At 41.1% G+C, this 16,975-nt stretch overlaps 1 protein-coding gene and 1 non-coding gene across 6 annotated transcripts in view; one reads left to right on the top strand and one right to left on the bottom strand.

The window, feature by feature from the left end:
- CFAP221 (cilia and flagella associated protein 221) overlaps positions 1-16,975 on the bottom strand; it is a 133,752-nt gene that overhangs the window by 59,602 nt on the left and 57,175 nt on the right. For all 5 annotated transcript variants that reach the window (XM_070768924.1, XM_070768925.1, XM_070768923.1 and 2 more), the window contains 5 exons: positions 11,976-12,096; positions 11,781-11,892; positions 11,194-11,302; positions 7,442-7,529; positions 2,247-2,336 (listed from right to left, as the gene is read on the bottom strand). In XM_070768924.1, coding sequence (XP_070625025.1) covers positions 2,247-2,336; positions 7,442-7,529; positions 11,194-11,302; positions 11,781-11,892; positions 11,976-12,096 — 520 coding nt within the window. The remainder of the gene's footprint in view (positions 1-2,246; positions 2,337-7,441; positions 7,530-11,193; positions 11,303-11,780; positions 11,893-11,975; positions 12,097-16,975) is intronic.
- TRNAE-UUC (transfer RNA glutamic acid (anticodon UUC)) lies at positions 9,698-9,770 on the top strand. The gene has a single exon. It is a non-coding gene; the product is annotated as a tRNA-Glu (tRNA).

Here is a 16,975-nt window from a genome sequence, read left to right as displayed (position 1 = left end):
GTTGTGTATATATACATATATATGTACTTAAAGAGTTTATAAAATTCCATGAGAAAGTCTATTGAGATATTAACTGGATTGCATTAAATCTATAGATCAATTTAGAAAGAGGTGACATCTTTGCAATGTTTATCCTTTTCCATGAAATGTCTGTAAAAATCTTTCAACTTATTTAGATCTTTGTTGCTGTTCTAGTGTAAAGCTTTGTAATTGTTAGATTTGCTTCTAGGTACTTGCTTGCTATTGTAAATTACATGTTTATTAAATTATATGTTAACATTTTCTTTCTTGTATGTGAAAATACATACATATTGTACAATGATTTTATATACAATTGCCAAGCTCTCTCACAAATTCAGTAAGACGAATTATTCTGGCAATAGATTCTTTTAGATTTTTTATAATCATAGTCAATTATATCATATGAAATCAAAGATCTTTCTCTCCAATATTTATGACTTTTATTATATCTTTTTCTTATCATGCTTACACTATATAGAATCTCTAACACAATACTGAATAAAAGAGCTTATGCTTCCTTGTACATATAATACTTCTAACTTTCACCAATTGGAAAGACTTTTACTGCAATTTTTTTTAAAAAAGCAATTTATCAGTTTACAAAAGTTTCTGTTTTCCTCATTTGCTGAGTTTTCTTTTTGGAAAATTGTGAATATTACATCAAAAAAGAGAGAGAGAAAGAAAGAAATGTATAGTCTAGATAGGCAAGATCGAACAAACACATGTGGCCCTGGGAAAGAATGAAGTCACATGGAAATCAGTCCCTTGTGATGGGGGATGGGGTGCCTTGGAATGGGGGGGCCAGACTGTGTGGTCCTCACTAGAGCCGCACACCATGTGCACATGTGCATAAACACCAGTAACTGGCTGGGAAGGAAAGGGTGCCTGGGGTGTCGAGAGGCCATGAGAGCCTCTGGCGCTGCAGGTTCTTGAACAGAGAAACAATGTGAAGACAGAGTCATTGGAAATGGATCAGCCCCGCATTGGCCCGGGCAGTGGGCCACAGAAGAGAAGGCGGATCTGCTGAACAAGCCGAGGCTGAGGTGCGTCGGGGTGTGACGGTGGACCTGGGGGTGGCCTCATGGAAGAGTGACTGGCAAGACTTTGGGGCCAGAGGACATGTGGGGGAGAAGGAAAAAGGTGAAAATAGTTCAGATTTGACAGATCCAGAAGAGAAAAGTGAGAATGATGGAGGTGGGAGATGGAGAAGAATCTTTCCATTGTTAAAATTAAAAATTGGGATAGACAACAGGTCCCACTGTATAGCACAGGGAACTATATTCAACATCCTCTGATAAAACATAATGGAAAAAGAATATATATATATATATACACACACACACATATACATACATAACTGAATCACTGTGCTGTACAGCAGAAACTAACACAATCAATTAGAAATCAATTATAAATTGATTTATAAAACCAATTATACTTTTAAATCAATTATACTTCAATAAAATAAAACTTAAAGAATAAACAAAAATTAAAAATTGAGGTTTTTAACCAGAAACTGTCACATGACAGAAGAAACTCTGGCGGGGGCTGCTGTCCCCACTTCGCAGTTGAGGACACTGCGGCACCAAGGCTGAAAGAGCTCCTCCCGGATCCCATATCCGTGGTGGAGCTGGAGCCAGTGCTCTGGTGTCTGACTTCCTGTCTTGTTTGACAAGGGGAGCGAGGGGGCAAGGAACCCACCCAGGGACCCACCCTGAGGATCAGCATGCAGACAGGGGCGTGGACAGCAAAGTGAAGTCACTCAGGCGTGTCCTACTCTTTGCGACCCCATGAACTGTAGCCTACCAGGCTCCTCCATTCATGAGATTTTCCAGGCAAGAGTACTGGAGTGGGTTGCCATTTCCTTCTCTAGGGCATCTTCCCAACCCAGGGATGGAACCTGGGCCTCCAGGGTTGCTGGCAGACACTTTACCATCTGAGCCACCAGGGAAGCCCTTGGACAGCAAAGGGGGAAAAAAAACGGAGACCAAGAGGAGAAAGCAGAGTGTGGGAAGGAGGTGCCTGTATAGGGTGCCGATAATCTCAAATTGATGCCTGACTTGTGGACATGTTGGGAAAAAAACACTCTGTGAAAAGGTAAGCAAGTTAAAAATTATTAAAAATCTCTTGGTAAGAGGATTTCTAGAAAATTGCTTATATGCTTAAAAAATAAGCATATAAAGAGCTGCTGACAATTAGAATCCAAATAAAGAAAAGTTACTCACTTCTTTCAGGTCGTGTAAAATCCGTTTGGGGTGAACTTCTGTCTTGCGTCGCTGGAATTCCTCATACAAAATAGGATCTCCTCTATCTAGCTGGGGTTTTCAATCATTGAAAATATTAAAATTGAATACAGATGCACACAACTACAACTGTTATTTCTCTTTAAAATGGGTAGAAACACATTAAGCAATTGGTCTAATCCATCCATGATGTTCCCTCTGGGAGTGGTGGTTAAAATGATCATTGCAAGTACGCCTACTGTTTAAATATGGAAAGTTTTATTAGAAGCACAAACCCAACACCTTCTTATTAAAATTAGAGTGTGTGTGTGTGTGTGTGTGTGTGTGCATGCACGCGCACACTCGGTCGTGTCTGACTCTTTGAGACCCCATGGGCTGTAGCCCGCCAGGCTCCTCTCTCCATGGAATTTTCCAGGCAAGAATACTGGAGTGAGTTGCTGTTTCCTCCTCCAGGGGATCTTTACGATAGTCTCTGGAAATTATTTGAAGCATTTAAAATTCACAGAGAGGATTCTAGGAAACTGTGTCACCATGGGGGTGTAGAGATTTCATTTAAAAGAAATTTAACGTCCCAGTAAAGTTTTAAGCTCCTTAGAGCTAATTAACCAAGTATCAGGTTTAACACAGGCATGTGATCTCTCCCCTTTTCCTGGCTGGTGGAGGTTGGGGGTCTGTCTCGTCCCTGGATTAAGAGTCCCCCCCTTAATCCCCCTTCCCCCAGATCACCCCCCTTCCCCTATTACTTGTGTCCTCCTGGCCCCTGAGTAATCTCCCTTGTTCCAAACTGGGCACTTCCAGGTTGTTCCCAGGAAGGCTGGCTTGGCTTGGTCAGTGTCTGTACATACCTGCCTCCACAGTAAAAAGGACCATACACACTGCAAAAATGTGTTAGCTTTTGCTTCTCTGTGGGTTTTATTATTTGTTAATTAACTTCTAAAATTAGCTTGGTTCTCAGCTACACTGTCCACAGTCATTTTTAAGACTAAACTGATTGGCATACACACACTACTATATTTAAAATGGATAACCAACATGGACCTACTGTATAGATCAGGGAATTCTGCTCAATATTCTATAATAGCTTAAATGGGAAAAGTATTTGATAAAAATAGATATACATATATGTATAACTGAATGCAGATGATACCACTCTAATAGCAGAAAGTGAAGAGGAACTAAAGAGCCTTTTGATGAAGGTGAAAGAGGAGAGTGAAAAAGCTGGCTTAAAACTCAACACTGAAAAAATGAAAATCATGGCATCTGGTCCCATCACTTCATGGCAAATAGAGGAGGAAAAAGTGGAAACAGTGACAGACTTTATTTTCTTGGGCTCCAAAATCACTGTGGATGGTGACTGCAGTCATGAAATTAAAAGATGCTTGCTCCTTGGAAGAAAAGCTATTATAAACCTAGACAGCATATTAAAAACCAGAGACATTATTTTGCTGACAAAGGTCCATACAGTCAAAGCTATGGTTTTTCCAGAAGTCATGTACAAATGTGAGAGTTGGACCATTAAGAAGGCTGAGCACTAAAGAATTGATGCTTTTGAACTGTGGTGCCGGAGAAGACTCTTAAGAGTACTTTAAGACTTCAAGGAGACCAAACCAGTCAATCGTAAAGGAAATCAACCCTGAATATTCATTGGAAAGACTGCTGCTGAAGCTCAAATACTTTGGACACCTGATGTGAAGAGCTGACTCACTGGAAAAGATTCTGATGCTGGGAAAGACTGAGGGCAGGAGGAGAAGGCGGCAGCAGAGGACATGATGATTGGATGGCATCACTGATTCAATGCACATGAATTTGAGCAAACTCTAGGAGCTAGCGAAGGACAAGGGAGTCCGGCATGCTGCAGTCTATGGAGTCCGAAAGAGTTGGACACAACTTAGTGGCTGAACAATAACTTAGCAACTGAACAACAATGATAACTGAATCTCTGTGTCACACACCTGAAACTAACACATTGTTAATCAACTATGTTGTTGTTTAGTCAATAAGTTATGTTTGACTCTTTTGCAACCCCAGTGGACTACAGCCTGCCAAGCTCTTCTGTCCATGGAATTTCCCAGGCAAGAATACTGGAGTAGGTTGCCATTTCCTTTTCCAGAGGATTTTCCTGACCCAAGGAGGGAAACTGCATCTCCTGAATCGGCAGGGAGATTCTTTACCACTGAGCCACCAGAGAAGCACTATTCCAATATAAAATAAAAATTAAAAATTAATAAATAAAGATTGAACTTCAAGAAATCTATTCCAACCATCACATTAACACCTTATTTGGAAATAAGAGGACCTACTGTATGGCACAGGGAGCTACACTGTATTTTGAGCTATAGAGTATTTTGTCATAATGTATAAGGGAAAAGAATCTCAAAAAGAATATATATACATATATGTGTGTGTGTGTATAACTGAATCACTGTACTGTATACTTGAAACTAATATGAGCCTTACAAATAGCTGAGAAAAGAAGAGAAGTGAAGGCAAAGGAGAAAAGGAAAGATATATCCATCTGAATGCAGCGTTCCAAAGAATAGTAAGGAGAGATAAGAAAGCTTTCTGAAGTGAACAATGCAAAGAAATAGAGGAAAACAACAGAATAAGAAAGACGAGATCTCTTTAAGAAAATTAGAGATACCAAGGGAATACTTCATGCTAGGATGGGCACAATAAAGGACAGAAACATATGGACCTAACCAAAGCAAAAGATATTAAGAAGAGGTGGCAAGAATACACAGAAGAACTGTACAAAAAAGGTCTTAATGACCTGGATAACCAGGATGGTGTGGTCACTCATCTAGAAGCAGATATCCTGAAACCTGGAGTAAGAAGTCAAGTGGGCCTTAGGAACCATTACTACAGACAAAGCTAGTGAAGGTGATGAAATTTCAGCTGAGCTATTTCAAATCCTAAAAGATGATGCTGTTAAAGTGCTGTACTCAACATACCAGCAAATTTGGAAAACTCAGCAGTGGCCACAGGACTAAGGCCACTCAGTGTTGATTCTCAATCCAATCCCAAAGAAGGGAAATGCCAAAGAATGTTCAAACTAGTGCACAACTGCACTCATTTCACATGCTAGTGAGGCTTCAACAATATGGGAACCGAAAACTTCCAGATGTACAAGCTGGATTTAGAAAAGGCAGAAGAGCCAGAGATCAAATTGCCACCATCCACTGGATCACAGAAAAAGCAAGAGAATTCCAGAAAAACATCTACTTCTGCTTCATTGACTATGCTAAAGCCTTTGACTGTGTGGATCACAAAACTGAAAAATTCTTAAAAAGATGGGAATACCAGAACACCTTAGCTGCCTCTTGAGAAACCTCTATGCAGGTCAAGAAGCAACAGTTAGAACCAGACGTGAAACAAGGGACTGGTTCAAAATTGGGAAGGCAGTACGTCAAGGCTGTATATTGTCACCCTGTTTATTTAACTTATATGCAGAGTACATCATGCGAAATGCCAGGCTGGATGAAGCACAAGCTGGAATTAAGACTGCAGGTAGAAATATCAATAATCTCAAATATGCAGATAACACTACCCTAATGCAAGAAACCAAAGAGGAGCCTTTTGATGAAGCTGAAAGAGGAGAGTAAGAAAGCTGGCTTAGAACTCAACATTCAGAAAACAAAGATCATGCCATCCAGTCCTATCACTTCATGGCAAATAGATGGGGAAAAAATGGAAACAGTGACAGACTTTATTTTCTTGGGTTCCAAAATCACTGTGGACAATGAAATTAAAAGATGCTTGCTCCTTGGAAGGAAAGCTATACAAACCTAGACAGTGTATTAAAAAGCAGAATCATCACTTGGCCAAAAAGGTTTGTATACTCAAAGGCATAGTTTTTCCAGTAGTCATGTACAAACGTGAGAGTTGGCCCATAAAGGCTGAGTGCTTAAGAATGAATGTTTTTGAACTGTGGGGTTGGAGAATACTCTTGACAGTCCCTGGGACAGCAAGGAGATAAAGCCAGTTAATCTTAAAGGAAATCAATCCTGCACACGCCACTGGAGTATGCATATCCCACTGGAAGGACTAATGCTGAAGCTGAATCGCCAACACTTTGGCCACCAGATGTGAAGAGCTGACTCATTAGAAAAGACCCTGATGCTGGGAAAGACTGAAGGCAGGAGGAGAAGGGGTGACAGAGAATGAGACGGTTGGATGGCATCACCAATTCAATGGACATCAGCTTGAGCAAACTCTGGGAGACAGTGAAGGATAGGGAAGCCTGCTGGCATGCTGCAGTCCATGGGGTCACAAAGAATCAGACGCGACTGAGTGACTGAACCTCAACAAAATCAACTATACTTCAGTAAAATAAACAAAACAAAACAGAAATGAGAGACATCTATGGTTGTCAGCATTTGAACTCATATAAGTTCAGCTCTTATATGAACACAGCTGATCTCAAACACATGTGGAGTTTGAGACTGTGGACCTCAGGTTCAAAACACAGATTTTGTAGGGAGAGACCTAACTCTCCTCCACCACAAGTCAAATAAAATAGGCAATTTTAAAAAGGGATTGGCAAAGGTGTTGTTAGAAGAAAGAGAGAGACTCCTTGTATCTTTATTCAGACTCTACTTATTTATAATGAACATCTCAGAAGTGAACATTACTGACCATCTCCCTTGAGCAAGAAGTTGCCACCCTTGAGTGTCTGTGCCATTGGGCTCTCATGCCCACTCAATCTGAATCCTCCATCCCTCTTGCTTTGCTCAGCTTCCTGCTGTTGGCCTGGGCCTCCAGCTTTAGTTTGGACCTGGCTCTGGTGTGGCTCCTGGCTGCTGTCTCTGTGTCTCTTATCTCCATGCACTGTAGATCATGCCCAGCATTCCAGCCCAAATTGGAGCCATTCCCTGACTCTGAATTGGATGCCTGTTTCTTATTTACTACTTTTCAAAACCATACTGTGTCTCCTAGGAAGCTTTCTAGTTAGATGAGTCCTCTCTCGCTGTCCCTTGAATCGCTACACTACTTAGAGGATGTTTCCAGTGACAGGTATGGCCAGCCTCAATTCACTGCTAACGGTGGGCATGTTATCAGCCTCCCCTTCCAACTTAACTGTAAGATTTTTTTTTTCCTTCGGCTGTGACATCTTGCATATAGCAGGAATTAAAAATATTTGGTGAAATAAATGATATCAGATTAGCAGTGATTCTGACCTTGTATTTGTTGTTTACTCTTTGCCGCTCCTCATAAATGTCTTTTTTAAATTTAAAGGACATATGATCCTTACCGAGGTGCACCTGCCTGGGGAGAAAAAAAACCAAAAACAATTTCCAGAACCCATCAGAATACCACAATCGATTTCAGGATGGAGGGTCTCAGCTGAACTGCAGAGCTGATGCAGGAGAGCACACCAAAGAAGAGAGAAGTTGCAGATGCCAGCAACACAAGTAGAGTGAACAACATGCTCCCCACAGGGAAGCTTGTCTTCCAGTGACACATGCTAAAATATTTATGAATAAAGAGACCTGGACACTCAATCTTATTCATCATTCACTTCAGTTCAGTTGCTCAGTCGCGTCCAACTCTTTGCTACTCCATGAATCGCAGCACGCCAGGCCTCCCTGTCTGTCACCAACTCCCAGAGCCTACCCAAACTCATGTCCATCGAGTTGGTGATGCTATCCAGCCATCTCATCCTCTGTTGTCCCCTTCCCCTCCTGCCCCCAATCCTTCCCAGTATCAGGGTATTTTCCAATGAGTCAACTCTTCGCATGAGGTGGCCTAAGTATTGGAGTTTCAGCTTCAGCATCAGTCCTTCCAATGAACACCCAGGACTGGTCTCCTTTAGGATGGACTGGTTGGATCTCCTTGCAGTCCAATGGACTCTCAAGAGTCTTCTCCAACACCACACTTCAAAAGCATCAATTCTTCGGCGCTCAGCTTTCTTCACAGTCCAACTCTCACATCCACACATGATCACTGGAAAATCCAGAGCCTTGACTAGATGGACCTTTGTTGGCAAAGTAATGTCTCTGCTTTTTAATATGCTATCTAGGTTGGTCATAACTTTCCTCCTAAGGAGTAAGGGTCAAAATGCAAATCAGAGCCACAGTGATGGACTACATCATACCTACTTGGATGGCTACGATCGTTGACAAAGATGATGATAGCAATCATAACAAAGGAAAATAACAGGAGTTGCCAAGGATGTGGAGAAACTGGAATGTAAAATGGTGTAGTCATATAGAACACAGACTGGCTGTTCTCAAAAAGTTATAGGTGAATTATCTTGAGACCCAGTAATTCCTCTCCTATGTATACACCCAAGAGCACTGAAAAGGTAAGTTCACACAAAAACTTGTATACAAATGTTCACAGCAGCATTATTTCAAATAGCCCAAAACTGGAAACCTCCCAAATGTCCACCAACTGATGAATAAACACGGTGTAGAATGTTGATAAAACAAACCCTTATTCCCCATAAAAATAAATGAAGTACTGACAGATGCTGTGACATGGATGAAGTTTGAAAACATGTTTAGTGAACAAAGTGAAAGTGTTAGTGGCTCAGTCGTGTCCAACTCTTTGTGACCCTTTGGACTATAGCTTGCCAGGCTCCTCTGTCCATGCAATTCTCCAGGAAAGAATACTGGAGTGGGTAGCCACTCTTTCCTCCAGGGAATCTTTCCGACCGAGGTCTTGAATCTGGGTTTCCTGCATTACAGGCAGATTCTTTACTGTTTAAGCCACCAGGGAAGCCCAGTGAAGAAGCCAGTTACTAAAGGTCACATATTATATGACTACATTCATATGAAATGTCCAGAAGGGGCAATACCAGAGACAAACAGTGGTTGAGTGGTTGCCAGGGGTAGGGGAAACAGGAGGATGGGGGGATGACTGCTTCATGCTTACAGGATGCTTTTTGGCAGGGATGTAAAAGGTCTGGAACTAAGTACTGATGGTTGTACAACACTGTGAACATACTAAGAACTTCTGGGGTTGTACACATTAAAATGACGAAAATGGTTCATTTCATGTGATGTGAATTTCATCCCACTTTAAAAAAAACTCTGGGGGACTTCCCTGGTGTTACAGTGGATAGTAGTCCACTTGCCAATATGGGGACACGAGTTCAATCCCTGGTCTGGGAGGATTCCACATGCTGTGGAGCAACAAAGCTCGTGCGCCACAACTACTGAGCCAGCACTCTAGAGCCCATGAACCACAACTACTGAGCCCACGCACCTAGAGCCTGTGCTCCGCAGCAAGAGAAGCCACTGCGGTGAGAAGCCAGTGCATCACAACTAGAGAGTGGTCCCTGCTCCTCACAACTAGAGAAAGCCCGCATGTAGCAATGACCCCCCAAAAAAACTAATTAAAAAAGCAATTAATTAAAGGAAAACAACCTCTCATATGTAATGTACCCATTGTGGAGTCTGACACACATTCAGAGTATATAGTAGTGGAATTCCCTGGTGGTCCAGTGGTTAGGTCCTGGCACTTTCACTGCCAAGGGCCCAAGTTCAATCCCTGGTCAGGGAAATAAGCTCTCACAGGCTGAGTGCCAGAAAAAAAGGATATAGTAAAAGTTCTGGAGAACTGTTTTAAAGGAGACTAAAGAGATAAAAAAAACTAAATACAAACCATATGATCTTTGATTGGACCTTGGGTTCCCCTTTTGAAAAACCGAAACATCCCTGGAATAGAAGTGCTCTGGGGACAACTGGGCAAACGTGCACACAGGCTGATGATTTAACGTGGTATCAATGTTAAACTCTTAGAAGTAGTTATGGTGAAGCTGGAGAATGTCCTTGTTCTTAGGAGCTAAAGCCTTTAGAGGCGAGGCCTCATGGTTACCGGTACCTGCACTCACTTCCAAACGGCTCAGGGAGATGAAAGGAGTGTGTGTTGAGTGTGCATTTGCGCTTGTGTGCGAGGCACAGTGCTAACAACTGATGACCATACATCAGTGGGTGTGGGTCTCACTGGACGGTTTAAAATCTTTCAACAAAATGTTGGGAGAAAATATTAAGTGAATAATACATGATCAAAATTGAATTTAGGATATGATTGCAAGCCTGTTACAAAGCAGCACAGAAGGAAGGAAAAACACCAGGGTTAACAGTGGTCACTGCATTATAGTGATTCTTTTTCCTTTTCTACACTTAAAAAACGTTTTCAAGTTTTTTACAATGATAACGTGCCCTTTTATTTTTTTACAATAGGGAAAGAGTTTTTTCTCAAATGGTCCTGGGTAACCTGGCATACTCTCCATTCAACTGAGGCCAGACCCTGAGTACAGACTCACAGGGTCCTGTGAATTCATAAAAGGGGTTGTTTCTCATGAGAGGTGGCAGGGTGCGAACACCTGGGCTGGCCCCAGAGCATGCAGTGAGTTCTCTGGGCGGTGAGGAAGCAGGGCTGTGACAGGGTGGCCGCCTAACCAAACTTTCCAGGAGTCTCTTTTTGAACTCAGTTTTTGAGTTTCCACAGTTACTTCAGCTGAGTCTGTACATGTAGATATCTCTTGTATGGTCTGGTAAAGACCTGCATCTGAATTTGAAAACCTTTTCTAGGAGCCTCTCCCACCCCACCTGCACTGCCAGGCTCCCCAGATGGCCCCTGGAGCTCAGAGCCCAGGGCACAGGGGGCTTGGGTGGGGTGAGAGAAAGTTGGGCAAGATTCAGGGTCCCCGAGTCACCCCAGGGAGGGGGTGTCCTGGCGTGAGGGGGGTGCACTTTGGTTCTGTGCTGGTCACACTTAGGAAAGAGCATGGTGTGGTCACATTGATTTACTCCTGATAGAAACTTCACTCTGAAACAAAGTCCATTAAAGGGGAGAAAATAATCAAATGTTTCAGAGGGCATAAAAAGTTATTACATTCATTCATTCATTGTGTCTCACGGATAAAAAGCCATTTACCAAAAACACCATCACTTGATGCAAATAATCGTGGGACACTTACCACTTCAGGTGATTTTCAATCTCTTCACAAGTGTCCTGTCTGACTTTCTGTTCAAAGAGCGCTTCTTTCATTTGTCTTGTTTTTGAAATCTCAGTGCCTTGGTCCAAAACTGAGGGCAGGAGCAAACAATGATTATACCAGTAATCAAATCAGAATCACTGGCCGGGAGAAAAACATTTCTAACGGCAAAATGTAACAGGGCTCTAACTGAGTTTTGTTGCTGCTGCTCATAAGCAGTAAATATGAGAAGCAATAACTCCTTTAGATTCTGCCCAGAGCTGATTTGGAGAAGGCACTGGCACCCCACTCCAGTACTCTTGCCTGGCAAATTCCATGGACGGAGCCTGGTGGGCTGCAGTCCATGGGGTCGCTAAGAGCCGGATATGACTGAGCGACTTCACTTTCACTTTTCACTTTCATGCATTGGAGAAGGAAATGGCAACCCACTCCAGTGTTCTTGCCTGGAGAATCCCAGGGACGGGGAGCCTGTTGGGCTGCCGTCTATGGGGTCGCACAGAGTCGGACACGACTGAAGCGACTTAGCAGCAGTAGCAGCAGAGCTGATTTATGGTGGATTCATTGCTTACCTTCTCTCAATTCTTTAATCTTTAATTTTCCTGGTTCTTGGTTTAAAACAGTTGCCACAGCAAATGGATTCAATAAATCTACTGGAAATCTCAAGTTGTGATATTCGATTTCCTGAGATCAAATCAGGAGAGAAAAGTCACTATTTGGCCTTTCTGTTGTTCTTTCTGTTGTGATAACCATAATGCCCGCTTTACCTTAATCTTTGGAGGCTTTGATTTTGCTGGCAATTGGGGAAAAGGTACACGTGTCATTGCCTTTTCTGGAGGAACAACTACTTTTTTAGAAAGATTATTTACTCTTTCAAATTCTTCCAACCTAGAGTTGAAAACAGATATTAAATTAGTATGTAATGCAACAACTCAAGGCTCTGAGTTTTAGTTCTTTCCAATAATATCATGACTTATAGTCCATTAAATACTATATCTAAACTATGATTTTTTTAGCTGTCATGTATGGATGTGAGAGTTGGACCATAAAGAAGGCTGATCACCAAAAGAATTGATGCTTTCAATCTGTGGTGTTGGAGAAGACTCTTGAGAGTCCTTTGGACAGCAAGGAGATCAAACCAGTCAATCCTAAAGGAAATAAACCCTGAATATTCATTGGAAGGATTGATGCTGAAGTTGAAGCTCCAATGCTTTGGACACACCTGATGTGAAGAGCCAATTCATTGGAAAAGACTCTGATGCTGGGAAAGATGAAGATTTCAAGGGAAGGGGGCATCAGAGGATGAGATGGTTAGACAGCATCACTGATACAATAGACATGAATTTGAGCAAACTCTGGGAGATAGTGGAGGATAGAGGAACCTGGCTTGCTATAGTTCATAGGGTCACAAAGAGTTGGAGACAACTTAGCGACTGAAAAATGACAACAAAACTCAAAATCAACTTGGGTGCTAAAACAGTGGTTTATGAAAATAAACACAAGGTCAGGATGCCAGAGCATAATCATAAATAAACAGTGGGGCAATGGCTATTGTCCTTACATTCTCAAAGAACATAGTAAGTAGAAAATAGGACATGCTGAAAAATGCTCCTGGCATCCAGCATAATTCATTCCTAAGCTATTGGTTTTCTATGGCTAAATTTATTTACTACACTTAACTTTTACATTGATTTATGTGTAAAAGAATAATTATGTCTACTCTTTGTACCAAAATGTTTTTAAAAAGTGATTCATAATATTGTAAAAATGACTATACTATGCAAAGCAATCTACAGATTCAGTACAATCCCTATCAAATTACCAATGGCATTTTTCACAGAACTAAAACAAAAAATTTCACAGTTTGTATGGAAACACAAAAGATCCTAAATAGCCAAAGCAATATTAAGAAAGAAAAATGGAGTTGGAGGAATTAAACTCCCTGACTTCAGACTATACTACAAAGCTACAGTCATCGAAACAGTATGCTACTGACATTAAAACAGAACTACAGAACAATAGAATAAGATAGAAAGCCCAGAGATAAACCCACACACCTATAAGCACCTTATCTTTGACAAAGAAGGCAAGAATATACAATAGAGAACAGACAGGCTCTTCAATAAGTGGTGCTGGGAAAAACTGGACAGCTACATGTAAAAGAATGAAGTTAGAACACTTCCTAAGACCATATACAAAAATAAACTCAAAATGGATGAAAGCCAGCAACTATAAAATGCTTAGAGGAAAATATAGGCAGAACATTCTTTGACATATATCACAGCAAGATCCTCTTTGACCCACCTCCTAGAGTAATGGAAATAAAAAGAAAAATAAACAAATGAGACCTAATTAAACTTACAAGTTTTTGCACAGCAAAGGAAACTACAAACAAGATGAAAAGACTACACTCACAATGGGAGAAAATAATTGCAATAATAAAGAATTAGTCTCCAAAATACACAACCTGTTGCAGCTCATGCAACTCTCTCTCTATCGAAAAAGGGGCAGAAGACTTAAACAGACTTTGCTCCAAAGAAGACATACAGATGGCCAATAAACACATGAAAAAAATGCTCAACATCACTCATTATTAGAGAAATGTGAATCAGAACTACAGTGAGGTATTATCTCACACTAGTCAGAATGGCCATCATCAAAAAATCGACAAACAATTAACGCTAGAGAGGGTGTGGAGAAAAGGGATCCCTCTTGCACTGTTGGTAGGGATATAAATTGATACAGCCACTTTGAAGAACAGTATGGAGATTCCTTAAAAAAAAAGCTAGAAATAAATCTACCACATGACCCAGCAATCCCACTACTGGGCATATACCCTGAGAAAACCATAATTCAAAAAATACATGTACCCCAATATTCATTGTAGCACTATTTACAATAGCCAGGACATGGCAGCAATCTAGATGTCCATCAACAGATGAATGGATAAATAAGTTGTGGTAATATATACAATGGAATATTACTCAGCCATAAAAAGGAGCAAATTTGAGTCAGTTTTAGGGAGGTGGATACAGAGTGAAGTAAGTAAGGAAGAGAAAAACAAATATTGAATATTAACACATATATATGAAACCTAGAAAAGTGGTACTGATAAACCTATTTGCAGGGCAGGAATAGAGACGTAGATATAGAGAAGAGACTTGTGGCTACAGTGGGCAAAGGAGAGGGTGGGATGAATTGAGAGAGTAGCACTGAAACATATTCATTACCATATGTAAAATAGATACCATATGTAAAATAGTGTGAAGTTGCTGTATAACACAGGGAGCTCAACACTGCTCTGTGACAACCTAGAGGGTTGGGATGGGATGTGGGCATGGCAGGGAGGTTCAAGAGGGACAGGACATATGTATACTTATGGTTGATTCATGCTGTTGTATAGCAGAAAGCAACACAGCATTGTAAAGCAATTATCCTGAAATTAAAGTGATTCAGGCTAATGTTTGAGATCTTTTCTATAAATTAAAACTACTTGGAACATGGATAGGTATAGACAGGGCTGCTTCCATGTCTGCAGAAGCTGTTTATTTGTCATGAGGGGTAGTAGAACCACGCTATGTTCATAAATGCCGCCCATGAAAGCATTTCCTCAAGCACAAGTTTTGTGGGATGACACCTGACGGTGACACTTCAGAGAGAAGATGAGAAATTGCTGCCGTTTAGGCATTCTGACACTCCATTTGCTTTGGTTGAGCACCTACTGATCCAGCTGCCCTGCATAACACAGGTTATAGGCCTGCAGTCCCAGATTCAGTAAGGCCAGTGTGAGAGTCCTGAAAGGTCCCAGGCATGGGAGAACCTGTCCCTGGGTGGGAGGGATGCATACTGATGGACACGCTGTGAGGTGCAAGGATGAGATGCTTGGTGAGGGATGAGCTGTGGCCTGGTGTTCACATCTCAACTGAGCAGAGCTCTGACACCACCTCTGCCATAAACATTTGGGAAACAACCCAGAATATTTGAGGATGTTAAAAAAAACCAGTCTCCTTGAGATGGAACCTTATACACTGTTAATGGGAATGTAAGTTGGTGCAGTTATTATGGAGAACAGCATGGAGGTTCCTTAAAAAACTAAAACTAGAGCTACCATATGATCCTGCAATCCCCTTCCTGGGCATGTATCCAGACAAAACCGTAATTCTAAAAGATACATGCACCCCTATGTTCATAGCAACACATTTACAATAACCAGGACAATAGCCAGAAACAACCTAAATGTCCATCAACATATGAATGGACAAAGAAGATGTGGTACATATATACAATGGAATACTATTCAGCCACAAAATGAACAAAATAATGCCCAACAACATGCATGGACCTAGAGATTACCATACTAAGTGAAGTAAGTCAGAAAGAGAAAGACAAATACCATAAGATATCACTTATATATATGGAATCTAAAATATGACACAAACAAACTTATCTACAAAATAGACTCACAGGCAAAGAGAACAGACTTCTGGTTGCCAAGGAGGAGAAGGATGGGGGAGGGAAGTATTAGGAGTTTGGGATTCACAGATGCAAATTATTATATACAGGATGGGTGAACAACAAGGTCCTACTGTAGAGCACAGGGAACTGTATTCAACATCCTGTGATAAACCATATGGAAAAGAATATGAATAAGAATATATATATATGTATGTATATGTATATATGCATATAACAGTCACATTGCTGAACAGCAGAAATTAACACAACGGTGTTAAGTCAATTACATTTCAATCAGAAAAAAAGAAAACAGTCTCTTTAAGAAGTCTAACTACTAGTGTTCGTAGTGATGCTTTCTAAGGCCCACTTGACTTCGCATTCCAGGATGTCTGGCTCTAGGTGACTGATCACACCATCGTGGTTATCTTGGTCGTGAAGATCTTTTTTGTACAGTTCTTCTGAGTATTTTTGCCACCTCTTAATATCTTCTGCTTCTGTTAGGTCCATACCATTTCTGTCCTTTATCGAGCCCATCTTTGCATGAAATGTTTCCTTGGTATCTCTAATTTTCTTGAAGAGATCTCTAGTCTTTCCCATTCTGTTGTTTTCCTCTATGTCTTTGCATTGATCGCTGAGGAAGACTTTCTTGTCTCTTCTTGCTATTCTTTGGAACTCTGCACTCAGATGCTTATATCTTTCTTTTTCTCCTTTGCTTTTCATTTCTCTTCTTTTCACAGCTATTTATAATTCCTCCCCAGATAGCTAGTGGAGGTGATGGAATTCCAGTTAAGCTATTTCAAATCCTGGAAGATGATGCTGTGAAAGTGCTACACTCAATATGCCAGCAAATTTGGAAAACTCAGCAGTGGCCACAGGACTGGAAAAGGTCAGTTTTCATTCCAATCCCAAAGAAAGGCAATGCCAAAGAATGCTCAAACTACCGCACAATTGCGCTCATCTCACACGCTAGTAAAGTAATGCTCAAAATTCTCCAAGCCAGGCTTCAGCAATACGTCAGCTATGAACTTCCTGATGTTCAAGCTGGTTTTAGAAAAGGCAGAGGAACCAGAGATTAAATTGCCAACATCCACTGAATCATTGAAAAAGCAAGCGGGTTCCAGAAAAATATCTACTTCTGCTTTACTGACTATGCCAAAGCCTTTGACTGTGTGGATCACAATAAACTGTGGAAAATTCTGAAAGAGATGGGAATACCAGACCACCTGACCTGCCTCTTGAGAAACCTATATGTAGGTCAGGAAGCAACAGTTAGAACTGGACATGGAACAGACTGGTTCCAAATAGGAAAAGG

This window comes from Bos indicus, chromosome 2 (assembly GCF_029378745.1).
Source record: "Bos indicus isolate NIAB-ARS_2022 breed Sahiwal x Tharparkar chromosome 2, NIAB-ARS_B.indTharparkar_mat_pri_1.0, whole genome shotgun sequence".
Taxonomy (NCBI): Eukaryota; Metazoa; Chordata; class Mammalia; order Artiodactyla; family Bovidae; genus Bos; species Bos indicus.
The sequence above is the reverse complement of the archived record's forward strand: the minus strand, read 5'-3'. Positions and strand labels throughout refer to the sequence as shown.